The sequence below is a fragment of the Salmo salar genome, unplaced genomic scaffold (genome assembly GCF_965601325.2).
Source record: "Salmo salar unplaced genomic scaffold, fSalSal1 ptg000306l, whole genome shotgun sequence".
Lineage (NCBI taxonomy): Eukaryota > Metazoa > Chordata > Actinopteri > Salmoniformes > Salmonidae > Salmo > Salmo salar.
Genome location: NW_027675347.1, coordinates 641,499 through 659,173, shown reverse-complemented (window position 1 = coordinate 659,173; position 17,675 = coordinate 641,499). Strand labels below are relative to the sequence as shown.

The 17,675-nt window shown below is 41.5% G+C and overlaps 1 protein-coding gene across 1 annotated transcript; it reads left to right on the top strand.

Annotated features, from left to right (window-relative positions):
* Positions 1 to 14,196: 14,196 nt before the first annotated feature.
* LOC145875657 (uncharacterized) lies at positions 14,197 to 17,413 on the top strand (the record flags this gene model as incomplete). The annotated part of the gene is made up of 1 exon (XM_082971495.1): positions 14,197 to 17,413. A coding segment is annotated over one exon (900 nt), but the record flags the coding sequence as incomplete, so codon positions are not given.
* Positions 17,414 to 17,675: the final 262 nt, after the last annotated feature.

The following is a 17,675-nucleotide window of genomic DNA, read 5'->3' as shown; positions in this document are numbered from 1 at the left end:
AATCCAGTCGTAGCAGAGCCCCAAGTCCCATGGGGACGTCCTCGAGGGCCTGGATGTTCTCCCCGTCAAAGGCCAGCGGGATTTCACTCTCATGGTGAAATGGATTTCCGCCGATGTGCAGTAAAGGAGTGAAGAGCGGTGAAATCTGTGTCAACAAAAGTAAGAAAAGATTAATACACATACAATTAACAAAGAACATAACAAATGTTAAGCTGTAGTTTTATATAAGCATGCACACCTATGTTTATGAAGAAACAGATGATTGGTGCATAGGCATACCTTGTCACGGACATAAAGGCCACTCGGGTCCTCATTGAAGAGGTAGGGCAAGAGCAGAATCACTGCTGTGGTCTCCAGTCCTAGTAAAGTAAAGCAATGATCTCACTACACTTGCTAATTTTACTAGAAAATACATTAGAGAAAGGGAAGGAATAAGAGCAAATCCCTCTTCTGTATTGTCCTTCAGGGACTGTCAAAATAGCAGGATGATGTCCTCACCCCTGCCTCGCCTCTCTACCTCTGATAGTCCTTGAATTCTCTTTTTGTCTATATCCATTCCATGGACTTGATTCATTTCTGAGAAGATCTGAAAAGATAATTTGCACATATTTGTATGCTAATAGATTTCAGTTTGTATTGACTGCTATGTAGGTTAAATGTACACTTCAAATGCAGCTGTCCTACAACATATCTGTACCTTCTTCTTGATCCCAATTGCATTGTGTCCATCTTCTGTACCATCTAAGATATTAATTTCCCTCCACAAGGGGGCGGACATGTAACGTTTCCAAAATGGGATAGTATTGTCCATGTAACGTTTCCAAAATGGGATAGTATTGTCCATGTAACGTTGCCAAAATGGGATAGTATTGTACATGTAACGTTTCCAAAATGGGATAGTATTGTACATGTAACGTTTCCAAAATGGGATAGTATTGTACATGTAACGTTTCCAAAATGGGATAGTATTGTACATGTAACGTTTCCAAAATGGGATAGTATTGTACATGTAACGTTTCCAAAATGGGATAGTATTGTACATGTAACGTTTCCAAAATGGGATAGTATTGTCCATGTAACGTTTCCAAAATGGGATAGTATTGTCCATGTAACGTTATGCCCCCTTGTGAGTTATTAGAATTGCATGCTGTAGCAGCCTATATAAAGAGGAAGACCTCCATTGACGATTCAGTTCGTTGTAACATCTCGTCTGGACAGGTCACTGTCCTTAGTTAGTTAGTTAAGTTAGCTAGTTCATTATCACAAAAGTGAGAACTGCTCTAGATTGGAAACTTACATTAATGAGAGTGTAAAGCCATGTTGGCTTTATGGAAACGATATACAATATATGGGAATGAATATAGTTGAGGAAATAATCCAAACCTAGTTGTGCCTAGTTAGGACATAACGTTAGCTAGCTAGCTAACGGTACTGTACTGTAGCTCATACAACGCCGACGGTCAAACCCGGCTTTCTAATATTTACGTTCATTAACTATCGTAACGTTATGGAAGATATTCACAGAAAACCATAATTGTCTTCGTTATTCATTATTAGTATGTTATATTATTATAATAAATGATTTCGAGACATATTCAGAGCCAAACATCAACCCAACTTAACCTTTTTAACTGTTGTCGCATCCAAACTTGTCACCATCGTTTCCAGTTGTAATTGCGAAGTTCCCGGAAGAAGTCCAGCAACAACGGAGGTTCCTCGATGAACCCACCTTCTAACAAGTTCTTTGAAGAACCTTTTGGGGCTGTTTTTCATTGACCAAGAACCCTACGGTTCTTAGGGGATCTGAGAACAACTCCAGTTGAACCCTTCATTTTTAGAGTTGTAGTCGGCTCTATTTACTCTCAGATTCAAACATGATGATTAGTATCAACGATCAAGTCAGCTGCTGCTGCTCCAATACAGTATGAGGTGAGACGGTGAACTGATGTTGAACTGGGCAGTCAGCTGCTGCTGCTCCAATACAGTATGAGGTGAGACGGTGAACTGATGTTGAACTGGGCAGTCAGCTGCTGCTGCTCCAATACAGTATGAGGTGAGAAGGTGAACTGATGTTGAACCGGGCAGTCAGCTGCTGCTGCTCCAATACAGTATGAGGTGAGACGGTGAACTGATGTTGAACTGGGCAGTCAGCTGCTGCTGCTCCAATACAGTATGAGGTGAGACGGTGAACTGATGTTGAACTGGGCAGTCAGCTGCTGCTGCTCCAATACAGTATGAGGTGAGACGGTGAACTGATGTTGAACTGGGCAGTCAGCTGCTGCTGCTCCAATACAGTATGAGGTGAGACGGGGAACTGATGTTGAACTGGGCAGTCAGTCATTTATTCTGTACTATGAGTCTGGTCTAACATTGTGGTGGAAATTCTAACCAATCAGGAGAGACTTTGTCATTTCTTCAAACAATCAACCTTTATTTGATAAGAATTGCAATAATGTAGCTGGTCAGCCCTACACTCTGAGGTGGAAGGCCGAGAGCTCGATGACACAAGGAGTTCAGAAGCCCACAGTTCCCCCAATAGCTGTCCCTCAACCCTCCAAGATCCCCCCACAGTTCCCCAATAGCTGTCCCTCAACCCTCCAAGATCCCCCCCACAGTTCCCCAATAGCTGTCCCTCAACCCTCCAAGATCCCCCCCACAGTTCCCCAATAGCTGTCCCTCAACCATTCGAGACCCCTCCCACAGTCCCCCAATACCTGTTCCTCAACCCTCCAAGATCCCCCCCACAGTTCCCCAATAGCTGTCCCTCAACCATTCGAGGCCCCTCCCACAGTCCCCCCCCCCCCCCCCCCCCCGCCGGAAGAAAAAATATAAAACAGACAATTAATTCCATTCCCCACCTCCAAGAACCTCCCACAATGCACCAACAACCAAGAGAATGAACTACAGAGAAAAAAGGAAAAGACAGAAGAAAACAGAAAACAACACAATGCAACAACAATAAAAAGTATATTTAAACAAAGGACATCAAGGACAACTGAAATCATAACAGCAATGCCAACTGTATATGTTTGTGTGCATGTCTGGCACTAGTACATGTATGTGTGTGTTCTTGTATGTGTTTGTTTGAATGAGAGTGTGTGAATATGCATGTGTTCCAACACCTGCACGTCATCAGCCTCAGGCAAACCGGCATTAGTTGTAAAAACACTGCCACTTAGTGTCATTCAAATGTACTTTTTATTATGTTTTATTTTGACTTTTTTTAATTTAATTTTTACTTTTATCTTTTGACCATCATTCTATCTCCTATCATCTATCTACCATGAGGTAGTCACCTGGAATGCATTTCCATTAACAGGTGTGCCTTGTTAAATGTTCATTTACGGAATTTCTTTCTTTCTTAATGCATTTGTGCCAATCAGTTGTGTTGTGACAAGGTAGGGGTGGTATACAGAAGATAGCCCTATTTGTCTATATTATGGCAAGAACAGCTCAAATAAGCATAAAGAAATGACAGTCCATCATTACTTTAACACATGAAGGTCAGTCAATGCGGAAACTTTCAAAAACTTTGAAAGATTCTTCAAGTGCAGTCGCAAAAACCATCCATCGCTATGATGAAGCTGGCTCTCATGAGGACCGCCACAGGAAAGGAAGACCCAGAGTTACCTCTGCTGCAGAAGATAAGTTCATTAGAGTTAACTGTGAAGACAACACAACTATGCCTATGAGATGGTTTGGGATGAATCGGACCGCAGAGTGAAGGAAATGCTGCCAACAAGTGCTCAGCATATGTGGGAACTAACACAACGTGCCATTGGAACAAAGGAGTGATGGTTGCTGATAATGGGCCTCTGTACGCCTATGTAGATATTCCATAAACAATCAGCTGTTTCCAGCTACAATAGTCATTTACAACATTAACAATGTCTACACTGTATTTCTGATCAATTTGATGTTATTTTAATGGACAAAAAATGTGATTTTCTTTCAAAATTAAGGACATTTCTAAGTGACCCCAAACTTTTGTACGGTAGTATACATCTACATGATGTATTGTTACACCATGTAGGAGCAGTATAGACCTAGTCTGTTCATTATATACATCTACATGATGTATTGATACACCATGTAGGAGCAGTATAGACCTAGTCTGTTCATTATATACATCTACATGATGTATTGTTACACCATGTAGGAGCAGTATAGACCTAGTCTGTTCATTATATACATCTACATGATGTATTGTTACACCATGTAGGAGCAGTATAGACCTAGTCTGTTCATTATATACATCTACATGATGTATTGTTACACCATGTAGGAGCAGTATAGACCTAATCTGTTCATTATATACATCTACATGATGTATTGTTACACCATGTAGGAGCAGTATAGACCTAGTCTGTTCATTATATACATCTACATGATGTATTGTTACACCATGTAGGAGCAGTATAGACCTAGTCTGTTCATTATATACATCTACATGATGTATTGTTACACCATGTAGGAGCAGTATAGACCTAGTCTGTTCATTATAGACATCTACATGATGTATTGTTACACCATGTAGCAGCAGTATGGAGGTCAGTGGGGGACAAAATTGTTGACACCCTTGATAAAGATGAGATAAACGACTCTATTAAATAAATAATTAAAATACTGAGCTATATTGTATGTAAAAAATACAGAAATTATATTATTTTATACTAATAGAATTGCTCAGAGAAAGAGATTTAGTTTATCATGTAATTCTCAAAAGGTAGGGGTCTGAATTATTGCCTCCCATGTTTTCAAAACTCCAGCACCCTCCCCTTGGGAGGATAACGACACTGAAATGTTTAATGAGATTAGAGAACACATTGGGTGGGACCTTAGACCATTCCTCCATACAGAATCTCTCCAGGTCCTTGATTTATTTAGTCTACGCTTATGGACTGCCCTGTTAAATTCAAACCACAGGTTTTCAATGGAGTTCAAGTCCGAAGACTGAGATGGCCATTGAAAATGTTGATTTTTGTGCCAAATTAACCATTTCTTCGTGGATGTTGATGTGTCTTGCTGGAAGATCCCCTTATGGCTAAGTGTCAGCCTCCTAGCAGAGAGGTAACCAGGTTTTGGGCTAAAATATCCTGGTAGTGGGTAAAGTTAATTTATTTATTTTATACAGTAATTTTAGCTCATCTTTATCAAGGGTATCAATAACTAGGTGCTTATTTTGATATCTAGTTATTTGACTGAATCAGAAATACAGATGTGGAGTAGATGTAGTTTGTTTTAAATTCTCATAAAAAACTGAACTAATCAAACAACACTTGTTGCTCTTTATACGTGTTGATATAATATTCATATTTAATGGAGAGAAAAAACGTTTCCCTAAACTGCTTTATAATATTATAATTCAATGAAGAATAAAAATAGTTTTCCCTCCTCAACTGCGTTTCCTCCCTCCAGACAGCAGATGGCGATATGTGTCTTTCAGGCGATGTTTCTAGTGTGACGTATAATCTAGTGGACGGAACGCTTCTTCAACAACTGCAGCCACCTCGGTAGCTCGCTAGCCAACAAAGTCTGAACATTCAAGTTCTTTAGACACTTTCCAGGTTTAATTGCAACTGTGATTTAAACATACTTATGTGTAAACAACTAGCTACCCCATTTAATTTAATATTTACGTTGCAACTATCTGGCTGGTTAAGTTAGCACTAGCCTAGCTAGCTAACATCCCCGACCATGCGCTCACTAAGCTACTCTCCTCCTGCTAAAGAGGAGGTCTGTTGGACGGAGAAAGAAGCTCTGGGGCTGAACGTTGTCGTGAAAGAGGAGAAGGAAGAGGAGGATGTCACAATACAACAAGAAGTAGAGGGTGAGGCTGTTACCGTGAAAGAAGAAGAGAAAGACGTTTCAGTGAAAGAAGAGGAAGACGCGTTCAGAGTGAAAGAGGAGGAGGATGTTACTGTGAAAGAAGAGGAGGAAGTGAAAGAAAATGAAGACGTTTTTGGAATGAAGGATGAAGAGGGGGAGATTACTGTCACATTAGAGGAGGACGAAGAAGAGAAGACTGGAGAACTGATTAACACCAGTAAATACAGTGAGTACTATCTAATAAAACAGGGACATTGATCTGATTAACACCAGTAAATACAGTGAGTACTATCTAATAAAACAGGGACATTGATCTGATTAACACCAGTAAATACAGTGAGGACTATCTAATAAAACAGGAACATTGATCTGATTAACACCAGTAAATACAGTGAGTACTATCTAATAAAACAGGGACATTGATCTGATTAACACCAGTAAATACAGTGAGTACTATCTTATAAAACAGGGACATTGATCTGATTAACACCAGTAAATACAGTGAGTACTATCTAATAAAACAGGGACATTGATCTGATTAACACCAGTAAATACAGTGAGTACTATCTTATAAAACAGGGACATTGATCTGATTAACACCAGTAAATACAGTGAATACTATCTAATAAAACAGGGACATTGATCTGATTAACACCAGTAAATACAGTGAGTACTATCTAATAAAACAGGGACATTGATCTGATTAACACCAGTAAATACAGTGAGTACTATCTTATAAAACAGGGACATTGATCTGATTAACACCAGTAAATACAGTGAGTACTATCTAATAAAACAGGGACATTGATCTGATTAACACCAGTAAATACAGTGAGTACTATCTAATAAAACAGGGACATTGATCTGATTAACACCAGTAAATACAGTGAGTACTATCTAATAAAACAGGGACATTGATCTGATTTAACACCAGTAAATACAGTGAGTACCATCTTATAAAACAGGGACATTGATCTGATTAACACCAGTAAATACAGTGAGTACTATCTAATAAAACAGGGACATTGATCTGATTAACACCAGTAAATACAGTGAGTACTATCTAATAAAACAGGGACATTGATCTGATTAACACCAGTAAAAACAGTGAGTACTATCTAATAAAACAGGGACATTGATCTGATTAACACCAGTAAATACAGTGAGTACTATCTAATAAAACAGGGACACAAACTCTGCAGATGTTGAACTAATGTGTGATTTTTAAAAGGGCATTCTACACTCAAATATGTTTTTGTACTGTATGAATTGTTCACTTTTCCTGTTGAAAAGTGATATAAATACAGTAAAGTATAAACACACTAATGGGAAACAAATAAATGTTTTGAGCAAAATAGTGCTTTTTTAACAACTGCAAACTAGAAGGAGTGAGTGATGTCATAGTAAGGCCTTCAAGGAGTTGGCTTGATGGGAAGTCGTGATGTCATCCAATAGGAGACTGATCTTCATGTGAATATTCATTATTCTTTTTAAAATCCTTCCTGTTCTGTCAAGTTGGTTGTTGATCATTGCTAGAAAGCCATTTTCAAGTCTTGCTATAGATTTTAAAGACGATTTAAGTCCAAACTGTAACTAGGCCACTCAGGAACATTCAATGTCATCTTGGTAAGCTCCTCCAGTGTAGATTTGGCCTTGTGGTTTAGGTTATTGTCCTGTTAGGAAAGTTGTTTGTATTCAGATCTCTGAAATGCTCTCTACCTACGTAACATTTAGTGTCTCCTTATGTTACGCTGGAAAAACAGTTTTCATGGATACAGAAATCCTAAATCATTTCAGAGTTTGCTAATCCAATGGTTCTAACCAAGAGTGACCTTAACTTTATTGACAACTCCCAAATGGATACTGTCATTAATGTGGTTCTTCAATAATTACACATAATACATAATACTTTAGCTGTTTAGTTACAGTCACATGTTCAACTATCATCAGCTGATCCAGGAAATCATTTTCTGAATGACAGTCACATGACAAACATCACGACATGCAACAACAACCAAAGTGCTTCTTCATTCATTACTCTGGTAAAGACAGTTATACTGTGCTCCACATTGGATCCAACACCCCTAACAAATTGATTTTTATAATGCGTTATTGTCTGATTGATTTACAGTAGGGTCTCGTTAGTCTGTTTGTGCACAGAGATATGCTCCACGTTGGATCCAACATTCCTACTTTGGTCATAATGTGTAGAGAACTGTTCCTTGATGGATAGGCTATTGTACAACACACAGAGCTATTTTCCTTTATTCAGGACATTTAGAATGACAACACATTACAGAGTAGCCTAGTGGGATTATTCACAAAATTATTTGGTGATCAGGTTATGAAATGTCATGACAAAGACATTTTAATTTCCATGTTTCACCTGAAATATTAAATGATTTATAGTCCTACGTCTATGTTGTTGTTAGATAAAGTTATGGGTCCTACAGTAGGTCTATGTTATTGTTAGGTGAAGTTATGGGTCCTACAGTAGGTCTATGTTATTGTTAGGTGAAGTTATGGGCCAATTTGTTAAACACTTAGTGTACAAACCCTTATTGTCAGGCTGATGGAAAAGCTAGCCAAAGAGCATTTAACTGGTTGAAGTGTTTAACTATAAATCAGTTGATTTGCGACAATAACACAAACATATTAAGCAGGAGATTCAAACGAGCCTTACAATTATAATCCAAAAGTAATGTGAAATGTACTCATCATCAACCTGTAAATGGAGGCTATTTTTGCTGTCAGCCTATGAGAACTCCCCTGAGTTTCCCCCACGGTGGTGAATTAGTGAGTAGACACAGAGCTTAATGTGAGTTTCCTTGAGTAGCACTCCTGATCTTGCGCTGTAATATTCAGAATACATTGTGAAAAACTAAAATCTTAGCTCACCATTTTTGCTCCAGGCAGATATACTACATCCATAACTAGTGGTTTCCTCATTAGCAGATATACTATATCCATAACTAGTGGTTTCCTCATTACCAGATATACTACATCCATAACTAGTGGTTTCCTCATTACCAGATATACTACATCCATAACTAGTGGTTTCCTCATTAGCAGATATACTACATCCATAACTAGTGGTTTCCTCATTACCAGATATACTACATCCATAACTAGTGGTTTCCTCATTACCAGATATACTATATCCATAACTAGTGGGTTCCTCATTACCAGATATACTACATCCATAACTAGTGGTTTCCTCATTACCAGATATACTACATCCATAACTAGTGGGTTCCTCATTACCAGATATACTACATCCATAACTAGTGGTTGCCTCATTACCAGATATACTACATCCATAACTAGTGGTTTCCTCATTACCAGATATACTACATCCTTAACTAGTGGGTTCCTCATTACCAGATATACTACATACATAACTAGTGGTTTCCTCATTACCAGATATACTACATCCATAACTAGTGGTTTCCTCATTACCAGATATACTACATCCATAACTAGTGGTTTCCTCATTAGCAGGGAGGAGTTTCTGCAACCAAATTGTGTCGCCCTTATAGTCCAAACACAGAAAGGGGCCTATATTGGAGACCAAAAGTCTCATCATTTTTGCTCCAGGCAGATATACTACATCCATAACTAGTGGTTTCCTCATTACCAGATATACTACATCCATAACTAGTGGTTTCCTGTTACGTGAATTAAGTTATCAATGTTCTTAATCCGAACTTCAATTAAACTACTCAGTCTGCCCCCCCCAGAGTGTGTTAGATTCTGGTTGAATGAAGCAGACGGATAGCCAGCCTACAAGGGTCTAAACGTTAATTTATGAGAGCTCTGAAAATCCTTACAATGTACTAAGCCTTTTATATTAACACACACACACACACCAGTACAGAACTCCACCAAGCAGTACCCAGACCACCTGTCTCCTTATCCGTTCCCAGGCCGTTGTTTCTCTCCCTAACTTAAGGAGGCCTCTTCTCCTGTTCCTTCCCAAGGTCGTCTTATCAACTCTGCCCTGCTCATTTTTTGAAGTGGTACCCGTGTCTTACTCACACACAGTATTGCACAGTATTAACCCATTATTATAGCCTTAATTCGAATACATTTCAACAGGTTATAGGGTTTCTGAGTGAAATCATTTAGTCAAACTTTTAGTCATATTTTACATTTTACATTTAAGTCATTTAGCAGACGCTCTTATCCAGAGCGACTTACAAATTGGTGCATTCACCTTATGATATCCAGTGGAACAACCACTTTACAATAGTGCATCTAAATCTTTTAGGGGGGGGGGGGGGGGGTTAGAAGGATTACTTTATCCTATCCTAGGTATTCCTTAAAGAGGTGGGGTTTCAGGTGTCTCCGGAAGGTGGTGATTGACTCCACTGTCCTGGCGTCGTGAGGGAGCTTGTTCCACCATTGGGGTGCCAGAGCAGCGAACAGTTTTGACTGGGCTGAGCGGGAACTGTGCTTCCTCAGAGGTAGGGAGGCGAGCAGGCCAGAGGTGGATGAACGCAGTGCCCTTGTTTGGGTGTAGGGCCTGATCAGAGCCTGAAGGTACGGAGGTGCCGTTCCCCTCACAGCTCCGTAGGCAAGCAGATGCGAGCTTCAACTGGAAGCCAGTGGAGAGAGCGGAGGAGCGGGGTGACGTGAGAGAACTTGGGAAGGTTGAATACCAGACGGGCTGCGGCGTTCTGGATGAGTTGTAGGGGTTTAATGGCACAGGCAGGGAGCCCAGCCAACAGCGAGTTGCAGTAATCCAGACGGGAGATGACAAGTGCCTGGACTAGGACCTGTGCCGCTTCCTGTGTGAGGCAGGGTCGTACTCTGCGAATGTTGTAGAGCATGAACCTACAGGATCGGGTCACCGCCTTGATGTTAGTGGAGAACGACAGGGTGTTGTCCAGGGTCATGCCAAGGTTCTTAGCACTCTGGGAGGAGGACACAAGGGAGTTGTCAACCGTGATGGTGAGATCATGGAACGGGCAGTCCTTCCCCGGGAGGAAGAGCAGCTCCGTCTTGCCGAGGTTCAGCTTGAGGTGGTGATCCGTCATCCACACTGATATGTCTGCCAGACATGCAGAGATGCGATTCGCCACCTGGTTATCAGAAGGGGGAAATGAGAAGATTAATTGTGTGTCGTCTGCATAGCAATGATAGGAGAGACCATGTGAGGATATGACAGAGCCAAGTGACTTGGTGTATAGTGAGAATAGGAGAGGGCCTAGAACAGAGCCCTGGGGGACACCAGTGGTGAGAGCACGTGGTGCGGAGGCAGATTCTCGCCACGCCACCTGGTAGGAGCGACCTGTCAGGTAGGAAGCAATCCAAGCGTGCGCGGTGCCGGAGATGCCCAGCTCGGAGAGGGTGGAGAGGAGGATCTGATGGTTCACAGTATCAAAGGCAGCAGATAGGTCTAGAAGGATGAGAGCAGAGGAGAGAGAGTTAGCTTTAGCAGTGCGGAGAGCCTCCGTGACACAGAGAAGAGCAGTCTCAGTTGAATGCCCAGTCTTGAAACCTGACTGATTAGGATCAAGAAGGTCATTCTGAGAGAGATAGCTGGCCAAGGACGGCACGTTCAAGAGTTTTGGAGAGAAAAGAAAGAAGGGATACTGGTCTGTAGTTGTTGACATCGGAGGGATCGAGTGTAGGTTTTTTCAGAAGGGGTGCAACTCTCGCTCTCTTGAAGACGGAAGGGACGTAGCCAGCGGTCAAGGATGAGTTGATGAGCGAGGTGAGGTAGTGGAGAAGGTCTCCGGAAATGGTCTGGAGAAGAGAGGAGGGGATAGGGTCAAGTGGGCAGGTTGTTGGGCGGCCGGCCGTCACAAGACGCGAGATTTCATCTGGAGAGAGAGGGGAGAAAGAGGTCAAAGCACAGGGTAGGGCAGTGTGAGCAGGACCAACGGTGTCGTTTGACTTAGCAAACGAGGATCGGATGTCATCAACCTTCTTTTCAAAATGGTTGACGAAGTCATCCGCAGAGAGGGAGTGGGGGGGGGGGGAGGATTCAGGAGGGAGGAGAAGGTAGCAAAGAGCTTCCTAGGGTTAGAGGCAGATGCTTGGAATTTAGAGTGGTAGAAAGTGGCTTTAGCAGCAGAGACAGAAGAGGAAAATGTAGAGAGGAGGGAGTGAAAGGATGCCAGGTCCGCAGGGAGGCGAGTTTTCCTCCATTTCCGCTCGGCTGCCCGGAGCCCTGTTCTGTGAGCTCGCAGTGAGTCGTCGAGCCATGGAGCAGGAGGGGAGGACCGAGCCGGCCTGGAGGATTAGGGGACAGAGAAAATCAAAGGATGCAGAAAGGGAGGAGAGGAGGGTTGAGGAGGCAGAATCAGGAGATAGGTTGGAGAAGGTTTGAGCAGAGGGAAGAGATGATAGGATGGAAGAGGAGAGAGTAGCGGGAGAGGGAGAGCGAAGGTTGGGACGGCGCAATACCATCCGAGTAGGCGCAGAGTGAGAAGTGTTGGATGAGAGCGAGAGGGAAAAGGATACAAGGTAGTGGTCGGAGACTTGGAGGGGAGTTGCAATGAGATTAGTGGAAGAACAGCATCTAGTAAAGATGAGGTCAAGCGTATTGCCTGCCTTGTGAGTAGGGGGGGAAGGTGAGAGGGTGAGGTCAAAAGAGGAGAGGAGTGGAAAGAAGGAGGCAGAGAGGAATGAGTCAAAGGTAGACGTGGGGAGGTTAAAGTCACCCAGAACTGTGAGAGGTGAACCATCCTCAGGAAAGGAACTTATCAAGGCGTCAAGCTCATTGATGAACTCTCCAAGGGAACCTGGAGGGCGATAAATGATAAGGATGTTAAGCTTGAAAGGGCTGGTAACTGTGACAGCATGGAATTCAAATGAGGAGATAGACAGATGGGTCAGGGGAGAAAGAGAGAATGTCCACTTGGGAGAGATGAGGATTCCAGTGCCACCACCCCGCTGGCTCGATGCTCTAGGGGTATGCGTGAACACGTGGGCAGACGAGGAGAGAGCAGTAGGAGTCGCAGTGTTATCTGTGGTAATCCATGTTTCCGTCAGCGCCAGGAAGTCTAGGGACTGGAGGGTAGCATAGGCTGAGATGAACTCAGCCTTGTTGGCCGCAGACCGGCAGTTCCAGAGGCTGCCGGAGACCTGGAACTCCACGTGGGTCGTGCGCGCTGGGACCACCAGGTTAGAGTGGCAGCGGCCACGCGGTGTGAAGCGTTTGTATGGCCTGTGCAGAGGGGAGAGAACAGGGATAGACAGACACATAGTTGACAAGCTACAGAAGAGGCTACGCTAATGCAAAGGAGATTGGAATGACAAGTGGACTACACGTCTCGAATGTTCAGAAAGTTAAGCTTACGTTGCAAAAATCTTATTGACTAAAATGACGAAAATGCTAGCTAACTAACACTAACACTACACTAATCAAGTCGTTCCGTTGTAATGTGATAGTTTCTACATTGCTGCTAGTCGGTAGAGGTTGGCTATTATACAAAAGCAACTTTGTAGCTAGCTAACATAACACTAATCAAGACGTTCCTTTGTAATGTATTTAGTTTCTACAATGCTGCTCGTCGGTAATAGTTGGCTAGGTATGGAACAATGGCGTCGCGGGGGACGGAAATAGCTGGCTAGCTAACCTCGATAATTACTAAACTACACAATTATCAAGCTATGACAAAGACAACTATGTAGCTAGCTAGCTAACACTGCACTAGTCAAACCGTTCCGTTGTAATGTATTAGTATCTACAGCGCTGCTAATCGGTAACGGTTGTTTAGCTAGCAAACCCACTAGCTAGCAGTGGGTTTGATGACTAGGTGTGTTGACTAAGTCTGGAGTCAGGACAAGGCGTCGCGTCGCGGCTGGCTAGCTAACCTCGATAATTACTCTAAACTACACAATTATCTTTGATAGCTAAGAAAAATTGCTCAGATCAAACGAACCAAACCGTTGTAATGTAAAGAAGTGTAGTATTACCTGTGGAGCGAAGCGAAGTGCGACTGCTCGCTCCGGAGTGGAGCGAGCAGTCCATTACATTTCCTCATTACCAGATATACTACATCCATAACTATCGGTTTCCTCATTAGCAGGGAGGAGTTTCTGCAACCAAATTGTGTGTGCTTTGCCCTCGTGCCGCAATTGTCGCAAACACAGAAAGGGACCCAAATTGGAGACCAAAAGTCGTCTGGCACACTGCTTAGAGTTTCAACAACATGAATAACTTATTTATAGCCTACAATCATCGATGTTACTACTAATGTGAAAACAAGACAAAATATGACTATTGTTGCTATCTTGACTGTGTTTATTTTCAAATTTAACAGACGTCAATTGTTGTACAACTTCATGGGTACGCTCTGGGCATCACCCTTTACCTCAAATAAACAGTGGATTTTTGTTGTGGGCATTTAACCATCTGACGTTGTCATTCACACAGGAGAGAGAAGTGACTATCGTGGATCCTCTGGGGAGCCTCAACAACCTCATGATGCTGACGAGGCAGAGAAGAGTCTCTCCAGATCAGAACTCCTCAAGAAACACCAGCAGAGACCCACAGGGAAGAAATCTCACTGCTCCTCTGACTGTGGGAAAAGATTCAACTCTTCAGTAAAACTTAAAATACACCAGAGAACACACAAAGGAGAGAAATCTTATAGCTGTGATAAATGTGGGAAGAGTTGTACTACATCAAGCCAGCTGACTTTACACCAGAGAATACACACAGGAGAGAAACCTTATAGCTGTGATCAATGTGGGAAGAGTTTTGGTCACTCGAGCAATCTGACAGTACACCAGAGAATACACACAGGAGAGAAACCCTGTAGCTGTGATCAATGTGGGAAGAGTTTTACTACATCTGGCTCTCTGACTCTACACCAGAGAATACACACAGGAGAGAAACCTTATAGCTGTGATCAATGTGGGAAGAGTTTTACTACATCTAGATTTCTGACTGTACACCAGAGAATACACACAGGAGAGAAACCTTATAGCTGTGGTCAATGTGGGAAGAGTTTTGGTCAGTCTAGCCAGCTGACATTACACCAGAGAACACACACAGGAGAGAAACCTTATAGCTGTGGCCAATGTGGGAAGAGTTTTGGTCAGTCTAGCCAACTGACTCTACACCAGAGAATACACACAGGAGAGAAACCTTATAGCTGTGGTCAATGTGGGAAGAGTTTTGGTCAATCTAGCAATCTGACAGTGCACCAGAGAAGACACACAGGAGAGAAACCCTATAGCTGTGATCAATGTGGGAAGAGATACTGTCGTAAAATATCTCTGATCAAACATCAGAAAATACATACATGAAGGATTTGTTTCATGATATCAATGAATTAATGTCACAATATAGAATGTTTTAACATTGTAGTAGGAGTATTTTAATGATGTCAATGTAGAACACTAAACGTTTGTCCCCTGTTCTATTGATTTCAACATGATATGGATATTAGCCTCAGGGGGAAAATCCAGGCTCTGAAATGGAAGAGTACTATTTATGAGATTTAACAAAAAGTGATTAACACAAAAAGGGTTGTGTTACACTTACCATGTTGGTTACCCACTGGAATCAAAATGAAACACTTCAAAATGTTTAGGTTTTCAATATATCCCAAACTTCTTCTGCATATTGGTTATTGATTTGGACACGTTGCAACTGTGTTTTGACATTGCACTATTCTCATTTAGCAAAATGTAATTGAAAAGACGTTGAAAATAAGACTAAAAGTCCAATATATGTTCGGTTGTAGTTGAAAAGATGTCGTTTTTTTCAATGACTTGAAAACAACTTAATTTCAACATACTTGCAGCCTATACACCTATAATCAATTTTATTAACAATCTTACATCACTCCAGTATTTATTTACAACATTCAAGTGCTAATTGTCTTTATTCCACTACTGAAGAAGCAGGACTCAAATCACCTCATATTTCAAACATCCAGCCTGACAAAATATACATTTTTTATCATTCCATGTCTCACCATTAAGTTAATTATTGCCAATACATATTAACAAAGGGGTGTATATTTGGTTTTGATATTTCATATTTACAATTATGTAACATTTAGTAATCATAGTTATTCATGCAACCAACTGACAATTTTTGGTACAATTATATTGGAATTGTTGCCCTGCTTTTAGAATATCAGGGTTCATTCTCAGATGTGCCAAACCAAATGTACTAGAGCATGACATTGGGGACTGGACCCCGATCCAACAACATGCCTATCTAGTGAACCCTGAAAAGAGAGAGAAGCTCTGCAGTGAGGTGGAAAGTTACTACGGATATTGCAGGAGTTTCCTCTTGAAATCAGACATGTCGGTGGTAAGGACAACTTGGTTGCTGATTATCTCAAGGGTTGGCAGTCAAAAAGATGTGTTTTGCGTTTAGCCATTTAACCAGTGAGTTGCCATGGATCACAATTTATTTTGACACGTTTTTCTGTGTTGGAGATGAGTTTTATCTCTTATTCTTTTCCGTATTGAAAGTGCGCTGTTGGTTAGGGGCTCGTAAGTAAGCTTTCCAGTGTTGTATCCGGCGCATGTGACTATTACAATTTGATTTGAGTTTTGTTTGGGCTCGTTCTAGAAGCTAGTGAGGTTTAGGAAGACGAGAGTTCTAGAAGCTAGTGAGTTTTAGGAAGACGAGAGTTCTAGAAGCTAGTGAGTTTTAGGAAGACAAGAGTTCTAGAAGCTAGTGAGGTTTAGGAGGACAAGAGTTCTAGAAGCTAGTGAGTTTTAGGAAGACGAGAGTTCTAGAAGCTAGTGAGTTTTAGGAAGACGAGAGGTCTAGAAGCTAGTGAGATTTAGGATTCTATGGAAAGAAAAAGGAGAAAAAATAATACTATTGTAAATTATTATTTAGAAATACGTGTTTTTTCTTGTTTTTAATTGTTGACAGCCAGTAGACACCATGTTTATATTGTAGAAGGTGAAGCATTGTAGATGATTATGTGAAATGGAAGTTGTAGTGATACTCTGAATGAAAAGCCAACTGACATGCTTCAACACCTGCATTGCTTGCTATTTGGGGTTTTAGGCTGGGTTTCTGTACAGCACTTTGTGACATCAGCTGATGTAAGAAGGGCTTTATAAATACATTTGATTTATTGATTGTACAACTGAAATGTGTCTTGGGTGCACTGATTGGTGTCACCTCGTTAGCACGTGTAGCTCGTTAGCACGTAGGACGCACTGATTGGTGTCACCTCGTTAGTCAATAAACATGATTCAACCATCATAAAAGTACACAACGCAGAACGAACCACGCTACAAACCGGTTTGTAGCGTGGTTCGTTCTGCGTTGTGTACTTTTAATCAGGACACTGCCACAACTGGAATTATGATGGTTGAATCATGTTTATTGGTCCTGCACACGAAGAGACAACACACAATATGTTAGCCCTCGGTGCAGTCACAGCTCTCGGGCACCTTGCTAGCTGAAGGTCCGGCAAAAGAGAACGATAAAAGTAAGTACGGATAACCCGCGATGGACCAAACCAAAATATACAAACTTTTACAATTAGGTGTATTTACAATATAGATATCAAAAAATGTTTGTACACCGAAAAATAACATTAACTATGCTGCTGTAATTAAATAAAGAAAACACATTGAATTATTATTATTGTTATTAACTTATTAACATCCCCTCTTGACCTGGCCTACTTGAACTGTCCTTGCGTGCAACTTGGTGCATAATCTAGGGGAACAACATCACTCTACTACATTCACCCCCACTGTTTTACACTAGATTATAGGCACAAAACAAAACACATTACCTCGAAGGTAACAAAGCAAAGAAAGAAAAAAAAATTCACACCCACAGAGCGACGGAGTAACCCAGTGTAGTCCCTTACATCTAGACCCACAAATGGTCGATCAGC